The sequence below is a fragment of the Nicotiana tabacum genome, chromosome 2 (genome assembly GCF_000715075.1).
Source record: "Nicotiana tabacum cultivar K326 chromosome 2, ASM71507v2, whole genome shotgun sequence".
In the NCBI taxonomy this organism is placed as follows: domain Eukaryota; kingdom Viridiplantae; phylum Streptophyta; class Magnoliopsida; order Solanales; family Solanaceae; genus Nicotiana; species Nicotiana tabacum.
The window spans coordinates 86,204,919-86,227,563 of NC_134081.1; the positions used below are offsets into that span (position 1 = coordinate 86,204,919).

Genomic DNA, 22,645 nt, shown 5'->3' on the forward strand with positions numbered 1-22,645 from the left:
TTACATGAGAGCCATGACTGCCATCTTCCACGACATAATGCACCGGGAAATTGAGGTGTATGTGGATGATGTGATCATTAAATCCAGAATACAAGAAAGCCATGTGCAAGATTTGAGAAAGTTCTTTGAGCGTCTGCGCAGGTATGATTTGAAATTGAATCCAGCCAAATGTGCATTCGGAGTTCCATCTGGGAAACTTCTGGGGTTTATAGTTAGCCGAAGGGGTATTGAGTTAGATTCGACAAAGATAAAGTCTATTCGGGATTTTCCACCTCCGAGAACCAAGAAAGAGGTCATGAGTCTGCTAGGGAGATTGAATTACATCAGCAGGTTCATTGCTCAGCTTACTACCACGTGTGAGCCCATATTTAAGTTGCTGAAGAAAGATGCAGTGATCAAATGGACAGATGAATGTCAAGAGGCTTTTGATAAGATCAAAGAATATTTGTCAAATTCGCCAGTATTGGTTCCACCCGAGCCAGGAAGACCTTTGTTCTTGTATCTGACAGTCTTGGAAAATTCCTTTGATTGTGTCCTGGGGCAACATAATGTGACCGGGAAGAGAGAGAGAAGGCCATATACTACTTGAGCAAGAAGTTTACCATTTATGAAGCCAAGTATACTTTGTTGGAAAGAACTTGTTGCGCCCTAACTTGGGTCGCCCAGAAGCTCAGACATTATCTTTTGGCCTACACCACATATCTCATAACTAGAATGGATCCTCTAAAGTACATATTCCAGAAACCAATGCCCACGGGAAGGTTAGCAAAATGGCAAATCCTGCTCACTGAGTTCGACATTGTCTATGTCACCCGTACAACGATGAAAGCTCAAGCCTTGGCGGATCATCTAGCTGAGAACCCGGTTGATGATAAATACCAACCCCTAAGTACTTACTTTCCGGACGAGGAAGTAAATTCAGTTGAAGTAATTCCAGAAGACACCAATGCTTGGAAAATGTTCTTTGTCGGAGCTGTAAATGCAAAAGGTGTCGGGATTGGGGAAATTTTGGTTTCACCCACCGGTCAGCACTAACCGGCCACAGCGAGGCTTCGGTTCTTCTGTACCAACAACACCGCTGAGTATGAAGCCTGCATTATGGGCATGAATATGGCAGTTGATCTGGATGTAGAAGAATTGTTAATCATGGGAGATTCAGATTTGATCATTCGACAAGCCCAAGGTGAATGGGAAACTCGAGATATCAAGCTTATCCCATATAGGCAACATGTAGAAGATCTTAGCAAACGATTCAAGTCCATCGAGTTTGGGTATATTCCTCGATTCCACAACGAGTTAGCTGATGCATTAGCTACTTTGGCCTTAATGATGCCGTATCCGGGCAATGTCCATATTGACCCGCTGGAAATCCAAATTCGAGAGAGGCATGGTTATTGTAATACAATTGAAATAGAACCAGATGTTCAGCCATGGTATCATGATATCAAAAGGTTTATGAAAATAAAGAAATATCCCGAACAGGCTAGTGGAGACCAAAAGAGAACCATTAGAAGGCTTGCCAGCAGTTTCTTCTTGAGCGGAGAAATCTTGTATAAAAGAACTCGAGATCTGAATCTCTTGAGGTGTATAGATACCCTAGAAGCTGAAAAGATCATTAACGAAGTGCATTCGGGAGTATGTGGACCTCACATGAACAGATATGTCCTTGCAAAGAAAATCCTTCGGACAGGTTATTACTGGATGACCATGGAAAAGGATTGCTTCAGTTTTGTCCAGAAGTGTCATCAGTGTCAGATACACGGTGACCGGATTCATGCACCGCCTTCAGAGTTACATCCTATGTCAGCACCTTGGCCGTTCGTTGCCTGGTGTATGGATGTTATTGGGCCAATCGAGCCGAAAGCTTCAAATGGGCATAGATTCATCTTGGTTGCCATTGATTATTTCACAAAGTGGGTTGAAGCAGTCACTTTCAAAGCCGTCACCAAGAAAGCGGTGGTGGACTTCATGCATTTCCAACATTATTTGTCATTTTGGTATTCCTAAAACTATCATTACAGACAATGCTGCAAATCTAAACAACCACTTGATGAGGGAGGTATGCGAACAATTTAAGATTACGCATCGTAATTCTACCCCTTATCGGCCTAAAGCTAATGACGTTGTTGAAGCTGCAAACAAGAATATCAAGAAGATTCTCGAGAAAATAATTCAAAGTTCTAGGCAGTGGCATGAAAAGCTGCCTTTCGTATTATTGGGATATCGCACAACCCTGCGCACATCAGTTGGGGCTACGCCTTACTTATTGGTTTATGGCACTGAAGCCGTAATACCTGCAGAAGTTGAAATTCCCTCTCTTTGAATCATTGTTGAAGTCGAGATCAAGGATGATGAATGGATCAAGGCCCGATTGGAAAAATTAACTATGATTGATGAAAAGCGAATGGTCGCAGTTTGCCACGGGCAGTTGTACCAACAAAGAATATCTCGTGCCTACAACAAGAAAGTGCGACCCAGGAAATTCGAAATGGGGCAACTCGTTCTGAGACGTATTCTCCCGCATAATGAGGAAGAAAAAGGAAAATTTGCTCCAAATTGGAAAGGTCCGTACATTATAAGAAAACTATTGCCGAAAGGAGCGTTGTACTTGGGAGACATTGAAGGAAATGACCCCGAAACAGCTGTCAATGCAGATGCGGTCAAGAGGTATTATGTTTGATCCTTTTTTGTTTCTTTGATCACCCTCTTTGGAACCTGGAAGTTACTACGAAAAAAAAAAGTTCCTTGAACTACGTTTGACTTGATTCCGAAAGGATACGTACTTACGTAGGCAGTATCTCTCTGGGGTTCAGTCACACCAAAATAAAAATCTAAATTCCCTCAAAAGTGAAACTGGGGCAGATGTTATAATAGTTTGGTGATGGTTTTGTGTGAAAGGTTCCAAAGTTGTAATTCAATCCAAATCCTTTTTACCCAAATCCTTTTTAAGTCCTTCCGATCAATCGGCAAAGAGATTCAAAATGGGAGGATACAGTTACTCGGATCTGATACAACAAAATAAGAGAAATAAAATGAGAGAGTCTTATTGGTGAAAACCTCACGGGCACCATAAGGCGATGGTAAGCAGAGAAATTCAAAAATGAGAGAGTCTTGTTAGTGAAAACTCACAAAGAGCACTATAAGGCGATGGTGAGAAGAGAAATGAGAGAGGCCAGCTGGTGAAAACTCGCAAAGGGCGCCATTGATCGAAAAGAGGATCCTCACAGTCATTGTCATCGACACAGTCTTGGGCAAAGTTTCTCAGTCTCAAAGCAAGAGTTGTGATGAATTTCTGAGAGTTGGACGGTTTACACAGATCATGCATCTAGTCCAAGAGGCATGTCATGTTCATTGAAGTCTGTATATACTCCAGATAAGTCCTTCTTTCTTTTCCCCGAAAAGGATACCTCTTGTCTAAATTCATTTGTTCATTCCATTGTTTTCTTTTCTTTGAATCCTTTTCGGTTTAACTCTGTTCTAAAATTAAGACAAAGAAGGGAAGGCAGGACTGATTTACAGGGTTCTCACTTGATACAAGCCAATATGCAAAAGAAAAGGCACCCAATCTCGGCAAGGGCATCAAGTTGACTCCAACTGGCCATGTTGGCCGATGTTTAGAAATAAAAAACTGTTGAAAGAGGAAATTCAAAGTCAAATGCCCACAAGGGAAAAATAAAAGTTGAAAAGGTTAAGTCCCACGTGACTAACCATCATGGCAAAGTCCGAAAAAGCCAGAGGTTCTCCGAGGTTAGAAATGCAATCGATATTCAGGAAACAACCAGTTGCAACTGAAAGGATAGAGACCAAGTGACTGAAACAATCAAGGCCACAAAACCAACCACCGTTTCAAACTGACACATTGTTCTTTGTTTGAAAAAAAATAGGAAACGGGTGCAATCCAAAAGCAACCTTGCAAGAAGCAGGTGCAACCAAAACGAAATTACGCAAAGGCTAGAAATAGTATTGAAGCAACTACTGCAAAATGGAAGTCTTCTCCAAACTCTTTACCGCATTTTACTCATTATCTTAAAAAAATATATGAAATTAAAAAGAAAGAAAAAACAAATCATAGTAGTATAGGGTCTCCAATCCCTAGCTGTGTTTTCCAACATAGGGTCTCCACTCCCTAGTTGATAATTTTTAGACATAGGGTATCCACTCCCTAGTATCTTTTCCAACATAGCGTCTCCACTCCCTAGTTGATGTTTTTAGACATAGGGTCTCCATTCTCTAGTCTGCTTTTCCAACATAGGGTATCCACTCCCTAGTTGATGTTTTTAGACATAGGGTCTCCACTCCCTAGTCGCTTTTCCAACATAGGGTCTCCACTCCCTAGTTGATTTTATTTTTAGACATAGGGTCTCCACTCCCTAGTCGCCTTTTCCAACATAGGGTCTCCACTCTCTAGTTGATTTTATTTTAGACATAGGGTCTCCACTCCCTACTCACCTTTTCCAACATAGGGTATCCACTCCCTAGTTGATTGATATTTTAGACATAGGGTCTCCACTCCCTAGTCTTTTTTCCAACATAGGGTCTCCACTCCCTAGTTGATGATTTTCCAACATAGGGTATCCACTCCCTAGTTGATGATATTTTAGACATAGGGTCTCCACTCCCTAGTCTCTTTTCAAACATACGGTCTCCACTCCCTAGTTGATGATTTTCCAACATAGGGTCCCCACTCCCTAGTTGATGATTTTTAGACATAGGGTCTCCACTCCCCAGTTTCTTTTCTAACATAGGGTCTCCACTCCCTAGTTGATGTTTTTAGACATAGGGTCTCTACTCCCTAGTCGCTTTCGCAACATAGGGTTTCCACTCCCTAGTTGATATTATTGTAGACATAGGGTCTCTACTCCCTAGTCGTCTTTTCCAACATAGGGTCTCCACTCCCTAGTTGATTTTATTTTCGACATAGGGTCTCCACTACCTAATCTCTTTTTCCAATATAGGGTCTCCACTCCCTAGTTGATTTGATCTTAAATGCAGGGTACACCATTTCCCGATATCTTTGCCAATATAGGGTATCCCATTCCCTGGCCATATTTTCCCAACATAAGGTACACCAATCCTTAGTTGAGACATCCTTTTGACAATAAAAGAACACAATCCAAAAAAAAAATAACATTTTCAGGGTACACCACTCCCGACCTTTTATTGCTTTCAATAAAGAAGTAGTTTAGAATTTTCTTACAATAACTCACGAAATTTTCCTAGTGCAAACTAGGGCAGAAAAATTTCGTTCGATTGTTTGTTTTGGTGTATGAGTAGGTTTTACCTCGAGGCACAGGGTTCGAGATGACCAAAAGAAGAAGTCTCAATTCAGAATAAAAGAAAAAAAAAGTGAATTCAAAATGGAAAAGCAATTGAAAAGATGTGGAATGCTAAGACATTACTGAAGCCACGGGCATTGGAGTCCCATTTTGATTAGAAGAAGCTATAGAACAATGAACTAGAACCTACAGCTAGCGAGCATCAAGGTTTAGATCAGAGTCTGCATGAAGAACCAGTTAAGACTCAAGATCAAGTTTCTGAAGACTCATAGATAGGAATCTTGTAACTCATAATTGATAGGCTTGTTTAGTTTCTTTTTTATTTTATTTTGATATAATAGCAGGACCGCGGACCAGAGCCTCGACTGAACCTCACTCGACTCATCAACTCATTATTCCACCATTCTTCTTGAACTACACGTGACCTGATTCCCCTATAACCCGAGATATGTAGGCTGTCCAAAACCCAGTTCGGTGACTTGGGACACCATAAATTATTCCAAATGGCGACTCTGAATGAATAAATAATTTCAATTCGAATAATGTCACTTAAATTGGAAAAACTCCCTATTCCCTATCCCCTCGGGAAAAAGGAGGTGTGACAAGACTTAATTCCCTAATCAATATTTCTCTGAATCTGCTTGTGCTCGTCACTCGTCACTCGTCAATCTCGTCTCTCTCTTGATGATCTTGGACACCAGTTGCACGGGGGTAACACATGTAAAGGACCAATTAAGAGTAATCTAATCACCAGACCAACTAGTTGAAACAAGAAAACTATGCAGTTTGGCCGTTTGGTATTCACAAGACTAGCGCCCGTTTGGCCATAGATTTTGCCAAGTTTTTTTCAAAAATTATTTGGCCAAACCTGTTTGTTTATAGATTTTATCCATATCTTGGCAGATTTTAAAAACAAAAATTTCAAATCCCAAAACTAGCTTTACACCTGTTTTGTCCCAAAAAATTATCGTGGGATTTTTTTAACAATTTTAAAAGTTACCTCAAACTTTAGTATTTTATAAAAAATTCCATCATCTATTATGACCCAACTAATCCACCAGCTAGTTACTATCATTTTTTTGGACTGATGGATCATATAATATTATTGCAATTTGATGAATTATAGTAGTTAGTAATTATGTTATTGACATTTAATAGTAAAATAATAGGTTATGGTTTTAGGATAGTTGTGAGCACCTAATTTTTTATCATAATTGGATATTTTTACCACTTTTTAGTATGTAAATATTTTTTGATTTTAATCTACAAATTTTAGCTTTTGTTTCACTTTTTAATAGGTTTTTATTTAAGAAAATTAAAAATCACAAAAGAGTTATTTTTTTAGAGTAGTGGCTTTTATTCTCGCAAGGAAAGAAAAGTTTTTCAAAGGAAAAATATGTCTTTTTTTAGCTTAGTTTCTTAAGTTAGAATTTTTAACAATAAATATCGAGTGATTAGTAAGAAAACAAAAAGAAACGGAAGAATGAGTTAACGAAGAGGAAGAAATGAAGAGGTAAATAATTTTTGTCCTTCACATGCCTTTCTTCTTTTTAAATTTTTGTGGGGACTACTTAATTTGGCATTCTGCATTTTGCATTTTGCATTTTTGCTCTCCATTCATTCACATGGGCACGTCACTTTCATAGGATTCTTTTGCACAGCTCACACACGATTTTGGAGAGGCACAATCACATATCACACAAACTTGCTCACCAAGAATTGGTTCATTATATATTTACTCCACATAACAGGAGCTAAAAAGAAAAAGAAAACGCAGCAACGAAACAAAAAGAAACCAGTTGCCTTCTTCTTCAACCTTGAGCCAAAGAGTTTCAGCCATAAAAACAGCTCTGTTTCTCACGTCAAAAACAGCTCTTTCCCCCCCTTAAAACAGCCCCAAATTCCATGATTAAACTCACCAAAAACGCAACTCTAAAGCCACCATAATTGCTGCCAAGAAACAGCCATTAAACCCACCTGCAACGACCCCAAACCAGCCGCAAAAATTAGTCCCAAACCAGCTGAAAACATAGCATGAAAACAGCTCCAAAACACCTCTAGATCACCAAAAAAACGCAGCTCAAAAACCAATCCAAACAGCCTTGAATAATTTCCAGAAAACGCAGCAAAGTCCCGATTTGTTTTTCCTCATTTTGTGTGAGGTTCGAGAGGTCCTGTTCGAGATTTTAAGTCGAGGTCGCCGGCGAGAGGTTCTATCCGACGTCCTGTTTGAATTTGAGGTTCCTTCTTAACTTCCATCTTACTATCGGTGTGGCTCTGTTAATGCCTATTTTGTACGTTAAATTTGTAACTTACTAGTTTTCCTTCGTCTTTGTTCTAGCTTTATGGTATTCTTACTATTTAAATGAGTTTTGAGGGAAGTTTGTTTGTCGATTCGTGAACATTATTCCCAGATCTTACCTTATTTGTTCTTGAAGTAGAAAGCATGATAACTTTGGTTTTTCTTTCATGACTGTCGCTCCTTTTGATACAATTCTCTTTCCCATTATTTTTTGAGAAAAATACATTACCTAGCATCTTTCAAAAAGTATTTAAGAAAATGATATTAATTCTTGTTTATTCCGTATATAGCATATTATTTCACAATATTAGCATATGATAAAGATTTTGTGCACAATTAATGAGTAACACAAATTATGTGATAAGTTTTATCCTTATTTATCTTTTTACATTCTCTCTCTTACTATTTTCTATTCTATTTTAGTTGCTTGATTTTGCATTCAACTCTCTCTTTTTTTCTATTCTAAATTTCTTTCCTTTAATTTAGCATTCAAATATTCAAAGAATATTTGTAGCACTTCGAATATTTATATGAGTAGTATAAATAAAATATGTCATATATATTGTTTATACATATATTATACCCCATATATATATACACACACTCTGTTATAATACCATGTATATACTTATTCCATGACTGAAGTATAATGACAACAACATACCCAGTATTATCCCATATCGTGGGGATACTCCGTATATTAATATACTAAAAAAACTATTGTAATTTATAAACTATTTAATACTATCATTATATTGTGTAAAACATTTCTTGACATACAATTAAAAATATAACTTTATACCAATAGTATATATGAGTATAATTTTACCATTTAATTTGATATTGTTTGTCAAAAATTTGTGCGAGCGTATTATTCTCCAACAAGTAAGATACATAAAAAAAAAAATCGAAAATAAATGTACGATATGTTTTCAAAATGTAACAGAGTCTATTAATCTCATATATGCACATATCAACAGAAAATGCATTAATCTCTTCATTATTGTTTGTCAGTAATTTAATTAGGAAGTGTATTCAAAGGAGAATCGGAACCGCTTTGAAATTTTTTAGTAATTGAATGCTTTGGATTTTTTTAAAACGTGATTCTAGGTTCATATTTATAGCTTGTTGCTAAGAATATAATTATTTAGCTGCATGTTTTGTAAAATATCTATTGTTGCTAGGTATCTGAAATTTTTTCTTAAATATTGCCTACTTGTATTTTCCCCCCTTTTATGTTTTCTCATTTGTTTAGATCCAATTTAATAATGAAATTCAACGAAGACTTGGGCATATAATGGAGAGAATTTTACCTAGAATACAACAATCTAAAGAGTTATTTATAAGAAATACAACCACATTTAAAAAAAAATACTTTATATACAATTTATTACAACTTTTAACTTTTTAATTAAATTAGATAAAACTTTTGATATGCCTAAAATATCTCATTACGGAACTTAAAAATAGGGATTATGCCAACTAACACATAATCCCTTAAATTCAAAATAATCTCACAGTTCTCTCTCATCTAATCCGTGTAGACTATTAATTTTCCAATATTATATTTTATATACCATTATTATATGTAAAGAACTATATTACATATATTTTTAATAAATATAATATATTAGTATACTCAAATCAGTAACCATATATTATACTAGTATGTTAATATTCTATTACATAATTAATGAGTAAATATTCCATTATATAATCAATGGTATATTAAGTATTACATATTTTTTTTTTGTGTGTGTGTTTTGTTATTCCTTTTCTATTATGTATATCAATATTTGACTTTTATATATATATATATATTGTATTTCTATATATATATATATATATATATATATATTATTTCTTCTATACATTAAATTTATCTATACAAGAAATAAATATACCTCGAATAATATAATAAATTAATATACTTAAATACTCATATATTAGTATACAATGAATATACTATATAGTATATATAGTATAACAGATTTCATACTTACATTATATAGTATATTGTATAGATTATACAAATATAATATAATAATATAAGATAAATATGATATTACAGATTTCATACATTTATTATATTTGACTCCCATATTATATAGATTACATCTCTCACTCATTTGAATGGTTGCATTTGAATTGAGGTCGATTTGGTTAGGCTTAGTTTTAGGGATGTACAGATATTTTAGGAAAATTTAATTGTATTTGAATTGTAGTCAATTTGCTTAAGTTTAAATTTAGGGAATGTTAAGAATTCTATTAAATTTTGCTAAAATTTTGGAATCTTCATTTAACATAGGTTGAATAATGTCCGTAGAGAGAACCTTTTAACTTGAATATCTATTAATTATATAAAATAATAATAATGATGTTGTATAATATATATTAGTTGCAAATGATGAAATATACTATCTATAAAGTTGTAGTTATGTAAACTTCCCTGTAATGGACCATGAATGGGTATACCTTCTGTTTGGGCTTACTAGCACAAGAAATGAATTAGTGGCCCAGGTAATTTGATTCTTTAAGCCCGCTTCTCAAACAATTAAGAACTACCTATACATGCTCTCAAAAAATTGGTAAAATTAGCCTCCTCAAAAATACTTTATTCATCAAATAGTTTCATATCCATAACTCTTAAACCTTCACATTTCATCCCAAATTAGGGAGATAATAATTCTTTGAATATTCGCAGGATGCTTTAGGCGTGTTCTAATCTATTATAGTGATTGTGTACACGTTCGCGTGACATAATTATGATTTTTAAAATAAATCAAAGTACGCGTTCGCGCGACTTTGGCCAAACCATCTTAATAATAATAAAGTGTTATCAATTGTGTACATGTACGCGTGTCATGATTTTAGCACAATAAACATAATGGATATACACACATGTGATCCGTTTCAAAGATAAATCCATAAAACGCCATAATTAAAAGCGATAAAAAGAAAAACACAAATAGGTTCTAAAAATACAGAATTAAACAAATTGATTAAGCCATGTATGATTAAAGCGACCGTGCTAAAACTACGGAATCCGGAAGTGTCTCACACCTTCTCTCGGGTTAACAGAATTCCTTACCCGATCTTCTATGTTCGCGGATCATAATTCAGAGTCAATTTCCTCGAATTTGGATTTTAAAATAAACTCGTGACTTGGGACACCATAATAATTATTTCAAGTGGCGACTCTCATTAAATAAATAATCCTATTTCGAATAATGTCACTTTAATTGAAAAAACTCCATATTTCTCGGAAAAAATGAGGTGTGACAGTAGTGTGTTATATAGTTCGTCATAAAAATGATAATTTTGTGCCAAACTTATTTATGTTCAAGACTATGGTTTGTGATAATGATAATGAATAACACCGATGAAGGTTCTGCATATACAAGATTAGCAAGTTTTGTTTGTTTGGTATTGTTGGATATTTTTTTATAGTTTTTAGAATTTATGGGTATAATTTACGTTTCATATTTTTTCAGAAAAAAGTGAAATATATATTTTTTATCTTCAAAACAAACTTCACCCAAATCAGATTTCTTAAAACAAATTTGGGAATTTATGGCCAAACGCTAGCTAGGATTGTTCAAAAATTTTCTATTTGGTTTAGCCGACAAACCGCCCGATAATCGTTAATCCGATACCAATCCATCAATTATCTTATTGGATGACTAGCAGATTATTATATTTATAATCCGATAATCGATAAGCCGAAATATAATTATTCGCCTGATTAGCACCCCTAATACAAAACGGATTTTGGCCGAAAGCAAAAATACACCCCGGAGCTTCAAAATTTGGGTCTTCCTCTGCTTTCTTTAGTTTCTTAGCTTCCGTTGGAAAGATTTTTTTTCTTAACCTCATTTTTCAATGTTGTTTTGGTAAAAGAATGACGTACAAGAATTGAGTCATACGAGAGAATAGTGTTACAAGTGACAAGTAACTGAGTTGCACTAGTTGTTATAACCAAAATACGTGCATATATTTCAATTCAAAAATCATCAAGGATGGTTTTTATAAAGCCCCTTAAATTTAAACCTTAGTTATAACTAATTACAGCCCTAATGACGTAATTAAAGTAAAACTGAGATGTGAATGGACCCATAGGAGGGTGGTAAAATGATTAAAATATAATTACAAGTGTATGGTGGAAATGGCAAAAATAGGTGAAAAAATAAATAAAATTCCTTAAGACCTCTCGAGTTAGGCTTTCCTTACTTTTAAAAAATAAAACACCATTGACGCTCTTTAAATGCACGTGTACCATGAATTTGTTCGGCTCAGCCATATAAATGTCACATAAGGTCAGTCAATCGTTAGAGACGTTCAAATCAATAGTTTTAACCAACATGAGGAATCTGGTTTGAATGACCGGAGTCGAGGGGGTCGAAAACACAATCTCGTGCAATACGAACGTATGTTTGATTATTCCGCCAATATTTTTCAACAAAATATTTTTAAAAAAATATATATAATATTTATTTTTATATTATATACATCTGGCATCAAAGTCCACTATAAATTATGGTGATTTGTATTGCATAAGCATAAGACCACTAAAAATGAAGGTTTACGTTCATCCCTATAATTATTTTTAGGTAATAGTATAAAGAAATACGAAGAAAGAAAATTACAAGTGATTTTCTATAAACATACCAAACACACTTAAAGAATCTTTTGGTAATTTACCTTGGACACTTTCCGCGTGACTCGAGTCAAATAATTAGCAGAACAACACTTCTCTCTCCATTCTCTTTAACTTCTTCCTCCTTTCAGAAGCAGAGGTTGGGGATGGGGACTACGCACTGAGCAGAGCGTGGGGTGGAGGGAGAGAATCGAGACGTAAGCAACTTCTTTTCTTCCACTCTATCTGAATCATCGACCTTCAAATATTTTGTATGAAACTTTTTCTCTTTCTGCACACTGATTAATCACGTCAATTTTGTTTTTATTGGATGGAAAATTTAATCATTCTCCATAATTTTAAATGAATCGAGATGCATTGCATTGTGTAGCATTCGTAGAAGCAAGAAACTTTTCGCACAATGAATAAATTCATCGCTTTTGAGCAAAGCGTTGATGTTTAAGATTCCGAAGAATGTTTGTTTGCTTGTTTATCTTCGTTGATTGATTTCTTTTTGGATAATATCTTAGTGCATTGCCTTGTCAATTCCAAAACCTGCCTTTAATTTGTGAGTCGACCGTTTTTTTTTTTTTTTTTTGTGTGTGTGTGTGTGAAAGTGTATGTACAGTAGCATTGATCGTCATTTGTTAATGTACAGTATAATTTGATAATATGTGTTCTTTCCTTAATGAATGTTAGTTTATTATTGTTCACTATTATTTTTTTCAGGAATTTCTGTAACTTGAGGATTATTTTTCATTTTCTGAGTAATAGTGTGCTCAGCATCTTTTTCCATGGTAATATTTGTATGCAAATATTCAGTAATTTGAGGAAGAATATCGAATTTCTGGAAAGCTGAAATGTCAGTCTCACAATGTGCTTCTTTGCGATTTTCTTCAAAACTTGGAAGTTCAGACTTGAATGTGCCTTTATGCCAAATCTGAATAGTTCTAAAATTTGGTATTCTTAAAGGGATTTTATTGGGCTGTGGGCGATACGAGAAGTGAATTAGGTTGCAGCAGTTTCATATCATTTTCTCGTACCAAAAGGATTTACCAACATTGTTCTTATGGCAATGTGATGACGTTGCGTAGACAAGCTGGAGAGTAAAAAGTAATTCTTTGATCACTTCCGTTAGATCTAAACAATTAATTAGTAGTATTTCTCCATTTTTCTTATTAAAAATCAGTATTTCTCCATATTTACTTTTATTCCTTAGTTCCTTTTCTCCTATCACAGTTATTGGTTCTATTTAGGTTCTGTTATCCACGAAATGTTGGATTCTCTTGTTGTTACACTATCCAATTCCTGCTACTTCCTTTTCTTTGTGGTTTCTGTTACTTCAATATATGTTACACAGACTTTGATTAATATGGGATGTTCTCAATATAGTTGCTTCTTTACTCTTATCGGAGGTTCTTTATTTCATCTTATGCTGGAAGGATGAAGATGGAAGCACCTCCAACAGTTTTGTTTACTGATGATGATAGAAAGAACCTGGAGCAGTTGCTTGATGTCTTTGGACGTGTTGTCTCTCTTGATGACATTGCTGCAGCTTATTGTAAAGCAGGTCGGGATCCAACTATTGCGGGTGATATACTCGGAGATCTGCAAGCTAGCACCTATATAATTACTACCTCTGCATCAGAAGAAAAAATAGAGGATTCCTTGACACTGACTTCTGAATCTCAATTTGAGGAAGTAGGAGATTCTGTGACATTAACTTCTGAATCTGCATCCGAGATTTATGCCAAGAGAGCTGGTCCCAGTTCATCAAAGCAAAAAAAGTTATCAGTGTCTATGGGGACTGTCTCAAGCATGATCCCAAGAGACTATGTGACAAATAGGCCACTCATTCCAGAAACTTCTACGAGAATCAAGCCACTGAAATTAACTGTGGATGATTTTTTTACCCCAGAGATAAGGGATGAGAAAGCTCCATTAGGTGCTGCAGCTATGAGTGAAACCCTGCCAGGCAGTGTTGAGGAGTTCCTCTTCAAAATGCTCGGAGATGGATTCTCTCTTGACATGAGTGTAATTGAAGATGTTGTGGGTGAGCACTTTGCTTAAGTCTATTCTAAGTATTTGTAAGATTACTTGAGAAGTAGCTTTCATATATGGAGTGACGCTAATGTTTACTTTTAATGCCTGAAATTGTGTCATTTCTTTGATTCTTTCTTCACTTCTTTTTGGTAATCTTCCAATAAAACTTGCAACAGTCGGTTAAATGTTTCTTTAAAGTCTACTTTGGGACTTAATTTTGTGAGCTAGAATGCAACATGTGGATGGTCCACGTATTCCGGTTGTGCTTAATATTACCAAACCCCTTCCTGGAAAAGAGTATCTGCTTTATAGGTTGCACTGAGATATCTTTACTTTCCATTCCTTCTATTTCTTCCTTGTAACTGCATCCTAATTCCTATTGAGCTGTCACAATTTCTGGACAATTTGTTTGCTAATCTGATGTTGTTGGAGTTGCAGGCCAGTGCGGCTATGATCTAAATAAGGTTAGTGTGCTCCAATTCCATCACATCTTATACTTTCTATATCTATTTTGAGCCATCAAATGGTAATGTTATATTTGGCTCAATTTTATATTTACATTCAGCATCCGCATGTTTGCACTTAATTCTGTATGCTCTTACTCAGTAATTGGCAACACGGCATAATCGAAATAAGTCTTGAGCATACATGTGAAGGTTGTTCTTCTAAGCATCTGCATATACCATCTAGCCCGTCTATACTCCCACTCCCACATGTTACCTAGGTACTATTGAAAGCAAGTCTTGTGTTTGGTTTGAGTTGTGTCTAAAGTTTGATTGGCTATATGCTTCTCTAGGTTCTCTTTAAGGTTAATCCTGTTTCTGGTTTGGAAGTTTTATAAGCAGTTTTAAGGATTCAAGTGTGTGGTATGAAGTCATTATTTAATTTAAAAATTAATTATGCTCCATTGGATTTACCTAAGTAGCTATTAAACCTCTTTCATGGTTAAAGTAATAACCTCATGTACTTAATTAGAATTAGGGACTAATGAGTGGATTTCTTGCTGACTCTGGTTTACTTTCATGGTAAGAAACCACAATGCATGTGTGGAATCATGCAAAATTGCAGGAGGAATGAGGCCAGGTTGCTGTTAGACTTGTAGAAGCTTAGTTCTCATGCTAAGCAGACAAGACAATGCTCGGCTAGTGCTGTTTATCTTCTGTTTTTGAATAAATTGGCCTGTATTTTTAGTGTCCTGCTTGGGGTGCTTGTATGTTTGCCTTTTCCTGATTTTCAGAAACTATGCATACATACTACATACAGATTGATTTACTTTTCTAGACAGATTTGCTTGTCGCGTTAACCTGCATGTTTCCTTATATAAGACCTCCTTTCCTTTGAATATGCAGAGTATGGATAAGCTGCTAGATTTGTCAGCATCAACTTTGGGAAAGAGTGATGATATTTTAGACATAGGTGTTCAGAAAGTAAGTTTTCTTGTATGTCACTTGGTGTTGCTCCTGTCTGCTGTAAAACTGGATACAGATAATGTCACTTACAAATGACAATAATTTAGTGGTAATGATCTTGAGGCAGTCTGTTTAGCCTTGCTTTCATTCTTCCTGGCCATGGTCTTGTAGGAAAATGAGATTTCTTTTTCACAATAAAACTTGGGAAGGATGGTGCTTTCTCTTCTATTCTCCTCTTCCTCCCCCTTCCCTCTTTCCATTCACTCCTCACCCCAGTTTGTTCTCTCCCCCTGGCTCTCACTCTCACCTGGCCTGAGAAGGGTCCTAATGTGTGTAGTTATACAGATTGTTTTGCTTTGAGAGATGGGTTCCACGTCTATACAAATCTACATGGTAGGTAATCTCTTGACTGAATACCAAAGGCCAGGTCATGCGCTAGAATTGATGTGCAAAAATAGATTCAAGTCAAAATTAACTACCCCTTCAGAAAAAAAAATTAGCAATGTATTCCTTTTGGGAGGTAATTTTATAAGGATTTTATTTGTAGACAATAGATTTCTATGAGGTAACTTCTCTAAAATTGGAAATTGTTTTGGATCTGTAGCTTATGCAGTCCGTCTAAACCAAATTGACGTTGCTTCTAGCTGTAAAAAGAGCTTACACGATTAATAATGTTTGACTCACCATATAATTATCTGTATTCCCTTGAAATCTAGGAATTTTATTATTATTGGGCTGCTTAGATGGTCAGACCTGTTTCCCCGTCTCTCAAATTAAAGGGAACATATAACCAACCACTCGTCTCCTATCCTTTATTACCTGAGCTACTCCACCTGTAAGAATTTATTTTAATCTTTAGTGATAATTTTATATCAGTTCCAGATGCAATTGAAATTATCCAAGTATTCAAGTGTCAATCACATGAATTTTTTCTTTACTTACTATGCTTTATCTGATCTGATGTAACAGTCTGGGGAGAGTCCAGATTTTGCATCAGTTGCATCGCAAGAGACACCTTCAATGCAAGATCCAACCAGCCGGTACTTTGCCCTCCAGAAACTATCTTCTAGAATTTTTGTGTTCCTTTTTGTTAAATAGATTTCTTAATTTGCAAGGTTTTGTGACTTGGAGGTCATCCTTCTTCTTTTGCTAATGCAGTTCCAAAGCAAAGAATATGACTAAAAATGGGCTCAACTTATCTAAGAAGGAGAAGGTCAGGTATGAGTTTCAGAAGGAAGTTCTACAGACGTTGTTTAATGTGCCTGCAAGACATGATGATGTGGATGTTGTGATTCGTCATGTGAGGGAAGTTGAAAAGTCTAGGCGATTAAGTCAGTTTGTAGTGAAACCATTACAGGAGACTGTAGAACGCCAGATTCTTATCAGGACACCACAGAGTGATGCAAAAAGTAAGCACTTCATTTGTTTATTACTTGTGTTGTGCAGATGAAATAAGTGTATATGGTAACATATGGCTTCTTATCAAGGATTTCATATCTTCTTTTGATTGCCTTTTTCTATTGATTTTGTACTCTTTTTTTTTGATAAGGTAAATAATTTTATTAACAATTGGGGAGAAACCTCTGTATATAAGCCGTATACCAAAAAGAGAGAACCTGCAAGAAAATATGGTTCTCAACAAAAGAAGCCCAATCCTCTATACAAATAGGGACCTCATGCATACATCCAAAAAAAAGAACAAGAAACAAAAGACGTTTTTGCAATTTTACAAAGTCTGTGTTGTTGGCAATGATTGAGTAGTGTTGCATGATATTCAACCAATCCATGGTTGCACTTTTAGATGGCTTCAAACTGCTAAGTAACTAAGCTTTGTTCTCTCTCTTTTTTTCTTTTGGGTGGGGGGTGGGGTGGGAGGACTTATTTCTTTAATAGAATATCACTAATGAAAGTGTTTCATTCTCTTAGCTATTTTATTTCACTTTGTTACATAAACACCTCATAATTTTCTATTATTAGATGGTGAGGAGAATGAAGAAAGCTACGAAGTTCTCCGAAAAGCTGTAAAGGAGTATTGGCTTACAATGAAAGAGTACTATAAAGCAGTGAGTCACATAACCTCTCTTTTACTGTTTCATGATCAGAATAACATTAAGATACTTGTTATCCAAAAAAAAAAAATCACATTAAGATACTTCATTCTGTGTTGATTGAGGTGAAAAAAAGTTTAGTATGTTAAGTCATGACTGGTATTATAAACTTAAATTTTGTTCCAGGCTGCTGAAGAATTTCAAAAAGGAGATCATGTCAAGGCACGCAGATTCCTGGAAGAGGTATGATGTTTGTTCCTTTATCTAAAGTGACTTTCCTTCGTGCTTACATTTGAAAATGTTAGTGGAAATAACTGGGCTCTCTATGAGACGCTTTACTTAGTGGTATCGGCTGGGTGGATGGTGTGCAGTTACCACCTTAGCTTATTAAGTGGTCAGACTTAAGAGTTCTGTCATCTTCTGTCAAACTATCCAAATATCTACTTGGTTCTTGCTCTATACCTATCAAGGGAGGTTTTAGCTTTTAGTTAGCCGATACCAAAACACAAAGTAAGTTGAGGAGTATAAAATGCCTTTGAAGATAGTGCTGCCAGGTTCAGTTCTTAATATTCCATGACATCTTTCACTTCTAAAATACTCCAACATCACCTATCACGAAAAAAGGCTCTAAATTCGTGCTGGAGTACATGTCCAATATGTGTGAACTCTTCTCTTCCCAAAAGTTGATCTTGCCTTGGTTGATCCACTTGTTTAAATTTTCATTATGGTGTTGTGCTGGCATTTTACTCATAATCTTCTCATGAGACAGGGAAACTTTTTCATGACAAAGGCCCGAGAGACTGATGAACAATCCGCTCAAACGCTTCTTGAAAACAGGTTCGGCAGAGAACCACCTTCCTATCTCTTGCCTTTCTCTACTCGTATATTTTGCTTACAGAGTTTGTATTTACACCAATACCTTGGGTGCAGTTACAACAAAGAAATTGTGACTGTCGATCTTCACGATTTCGAGCCAAAGGAAGCAGTGCGCTGTCTCAAAATTCAGTTGACATCTCTTTGTGGCATCTCCTGTAGGTTATTGTCATTACATGCCTTCTTCAACTTTTTAATATAAGAAATGACATTGATAACTTTCCGTTCACCAGCTATTCAGTATCTCAAAATCGTAGTTGGGATCACCAATGAAGAAGCCAAAGGTCTTCGGAAGCGTGTGGTATGACCTGCTTCTATGTCTTTTTTTTTTTTTGTATGTGTGTGCTGATATTTTTGAATAATTTGGTCCATCTCCTTATCAGAAAAGAATAATTTTATCGATCTGCTGTTGTGTTTCTCATGGACGTACATTATCGATGATTGGAATATTATACTTTACAAAAAAAGAGGGTTTCTTAGGACCTAGAAATTGCTTTGTGAAGAACATTGCTGTTTGTGATTCTTCTGTCACTGCCATGTCATGCATGGTGTGGTCCCTTCTAAAAATCTAGATGGTTCAGAATATTTGACCTTGATGTCTAAACAATTCATACCAGATTGGTAATTCTAGAAGATTATAGACCTAAAATATGAGATGTGGGAAGTTTAAATACAAATAAGATGTATGCCAGTTCATCTTTTCACCTTTAAAAATATGAAAGGGAAAGATCACACTTTCATGAGCACAAGTCTTCCATTTACATCTTTCATAAATGTAAATCCTCAATGTTGAAGCAGCGATATCTTCTTCTTTATACTCGCTTGCTGGTAGCGCAACAGTGCTGAAATGGTTACTATTTAACTATACAGTGGAGCACCTTCTGGAACTTTACTGAGGTGTCAGTATAGTTAGGTCTAGTTAGTGTAATCATTCATAGCATCAACATAGGAAATTTAATGGTGATATTTAAGTTGTTATTTCTAGGAAATATATGATATGATTATTTCCAATATATATAAGAAAGCGTGTTGTAGAGATTGTTCTAGTCCTGATCTTCTCATTTCCACTATTTTGATCAAGAGTATTTTTATGCATAGGACTTTGGATAAAATAGGATTGCGAAAGGATGCATTTAAAAGGATTCAACCCATGCTGTGGGATTAGAAGGAATTTTTTTATGAATTTTATTCTATCTGATATCTGTTGTTTCATATCCCATATAGTAAATCTGAAGGAATAAATTTTCTTTGTTCTACTTATGTTACATGTCATTTCTTTACCTACTTGAATCAACCTTGGTTAAATATAAGTATGATACTGAGATATTTGAAGCAGATAATCAAACTTTTGGAGAGGGCCTCGATAGCATGGACGGAAGAAGATAATGGCAAAGCAATTGTGATAAAAGCAGATGAAATAGATCCAAGGAAACTGACTTTTGCTAAAAAATCAACTGTCTGAGCCTGAAATACTTCCGCATTTTTTTGCGCAGACGGGAAACAACCTCGTTGAAATTGGTCTTTTAGCCCCTTTTTGCTGGCAGAAAGACTTCAGAGGGATCCTTAAATTTTCTGTTCCTCTTAATTCTCAACCAATAAAGTTCTGCTTTGGCACCGTTTACTCAGACTAATGTTTTGCTCATTGATATCACGAGTGTGTGTGTGTGTATATATATATATATATCAATTCTTTTTACAAGATGCATATCAAAGAATAGTTAGAAATTGTTAATATGCATATATAGACATTCGAAAAATATTTGAAGCCTCTCTTTTTTTATTTCAATATACATGTCACGCACAATTTTTTTTTTTCCTCGTATACAACTATTTATTTAAACACTTATAAGTATTAGCGTTCAAATTTTATTGTTGGATATGAATGATTAAATTGCTTATTGAGTCCTTTTTTTATCTACTGTAAATTAGGTAATCAAGCATCTAAAATTAAAGAAAATATCCAAATACGTCATGTACTAATAGAAATTACTCGTTTTTTATATTTTTCAATAAATTCTTTGAGTTTAATAGATGGTCGTGGAATATGAAGGGTTGCAATGCATACTGAGTTCTCTTTTATCTACTGACTGAAAATTAGGTAATCAAGTAAGATGGCACCTCTATTACATGATCTCACTATACACCCAAAATACCTGGACTAAATACTCTAATGTTGCTTTGCGGAAAATGGGCATACAAATTAGAGGCAGCTCAAGCACATATGTGGCCTAAAGCCAAAATTTAATTTGAGACCTAAATTTTTAAAAGAATATTATGATATATATTTTTATTTGAAATCTATTATTTTTCTATCTTTGGAGATGCAAAGTTGTTAATAATTTTTTTATAATCGATTTCTCTAATAATTCCTTTTCAATTGATAGTATAGCCAACCTATTTAATCTTTCTTGAGACATTATTGATCTTAGGTAAGATTTTATCAATTATAATTTTGAAAAAATTATTTTCTTTGAGGCAACTATTATGGAAATTAAAACCCTACTTTTGTACTAAAAGTACTAAATATTTTTTTTAAAATATTTATAAACCTATTATTTCTAAAAATAGGGCCTCCAAATTTGGGGGCCTAAGTAACAAGTCTTACTTGTGATAACCTTAGAGCCTGTCCTGATACAAATGAAGTCCAATCTTCGTACAATCTATACTATGATTTTTCAAACAAGGTTACAGAATTTACTCACCTCTACAGAGTGCAGAAAGTTAATCCCTTGGCCCTGCTCACAATCACAAAATACTCCATCACTCAAGTACTGTAGATGGATAATCCACTGGAAAAATTCATCCCATATATATATACATCAACTAACAGTCAGTCACTTACTGTATAAGGCCAATCCAGTCAAGGAAAGATCCATCCCCGAATATAAATAATTCGGACAAGATCCATCCCTCAATATAAATGCTTCGGGCAAGATCCATACCCAGGGAAGATCCATCCCTCAATATAAAATCAAACACGCTCACTGTGGGGGTGCAGACTCCGGAGGGGCTCCTTCAGTCCAAACGCTATAATAGCCAGATCCAGACATAAATAAATAAAATATGTTGCGACGTGCAGCCCGATTCCATAAATTATCACTCAAAATCTCCAACGCATATGTATTTATTGCTTTTCCTTTGTAAAAGAAAGAAATGATATTTCGATTAGATAATCTATGGATGAATGGATCAGAAAGCAGGGACAGGGTAGGGGTAATTGGAAATATTACAAACTATTACGATACAATAAGTCCTCAGTTTTGTGGCTTTAATAGAATCTGTTTGCCAAGAGATTGGAACTTAAGGAAGAGATGCCTAATCTTCGAGGAATATTTTTTGTGTATGTGAATATATATATATATATATATATATATATATGCTACTCTAAGGAACCTATTCATAATGGTTAACTTGAGAAATAAATATGTGGCAGCAATACGGTTGGGTAAATCAATTTAAAATATCGGACTCCAGAATTCTTAAATCAAGAACAAGAGTATTTCATGAAAATCTTCAAGTGTGTAAACAGTTATTCTACTAACATGCCATAATACTCTTCTCCTCCATATAGTAAAAGAGGGCAGAGTGCAACTAATCGTTTCATGTGTATGATTTAGTGGGCGTTTGGACATAAGAATTGTAAAACTTCGGGAAGGGTAAAAAATAAAAAAATCAAATAAAAATGATTTTTAAAAATATGAGTTGTGTTTGGACATGAATATAACTTTTGGGATATTTTTGAATTTTTGTGAGTGATCTGAAGTGAAAATTTTAAAAAATAGATTTTTGGAGTTTTTTACATTTTCGAAAAATTCCGAAATTCATATTCAAGTGAAAATTGAAAATTTCATGGCCAAACACTGATTTCGAAAAAAAAGTAAAACAAATTCGAAAAAAGGAATTTTTTTATGGCCAAACAGGCCCTTAGTTTTTATTCAAATGTAAAGATAATTATTTCAATTTAAAAACTAGTAGCACCTGTCTAGCTATCAAATTTCCGAGGAAAGAGGTTTACTAAATCAATGTAAACTAACTGTACAAAATCTCCTTTTGACTCT

The 22,645-nt window shown here is 34.9% G+C and overlaps 2 protein-coding genes and 1 long non-coding RNA gene across 10 annotated transcripts; 2 read left to right on the plus strand and 1 right to left on the minus strand.

Annotated features, from left to right (window-relative positions):
- Positions 1–1,110: 1,110 nt before the first annotated feature.
- On the plus strand, positions 1,111–13,073 carry LOC142167064 (uncharacterized). Its single transcript, XM_075227219.1, has 2 exons — positions 1,111–1,433; positions 12,944–13,073. Exons 1-2 carry the CDS (start codon positions 1,111–1,113, stop codon positions 13,071–13,073), a joined length of 453 nt encoding a protein of 150 aa, XP_075083320.1.
- LOC107803657 (putative nuclear RNA export factor SDE5) lies at positions 6,984–20,344 on the plus strand. Of its 8 annotated transcripts, XM_075235721.1 has the most exons (14): positions 7,026–7,516; positions 12,367–12,432; positions 13,187–13,327; positions 13,657–14,267; positions 14,696–14,721; positions 15,607–15,684; positions 16,636–16,706; positions 16,825–17,075; positions 17,644–17,729; positions 17,901–17,957; positions 18,484–18,551; positions 18,645–18,745; positions 18,821–18,888; positions 19,924–20,344. In XM_075235721.1, the coding sequence occupies exons 4-14, from the start codon at positions 13,658–13,660 to the stop codon at positions 20,047–20,049; spliced, it is 1,542 nt and encodes a 513-aa protein (XP_075091822.1). In that variant the 5' UTR covers positions 7,026–7,516; positions 12,367–12,432; positions 13,187–13,327; position 13,657; the 3' UTR covers positions 20,050–20,344. The 8 variants fall into 8 exon arrangements, with proteins under 8 accessions (XP_075091817.1, XP_075091834.1, XP_075091832.1 ...); XM_075235716.1 differs by lacking the exon at positions 13,187–13,327 and having other exon boundaries at positions 6,984–7,516; XM_075235731.1 differs by lacking the exon at positions 13,187–13,327 and having other exon boundaries at positions 7,006–7,516; positions 13,664–14,267.
- LOC142171995 (uncharacterized) lies at positions 19,271–22,091 on the minus strand. Its single transcript, XR_012701551.1, has 2 exons — positions 21,430–22,091; positions 19,271–21,322 (listed from the first exon to the last, which is right to left on the minus strand). It is a non-coding gene; the product is annotated as an uncharacterized LOC142171995 (long non-coding RNA).
- Between the last annotated feature and the right edge of the window lie 554 nt (positions 22,092–22,645).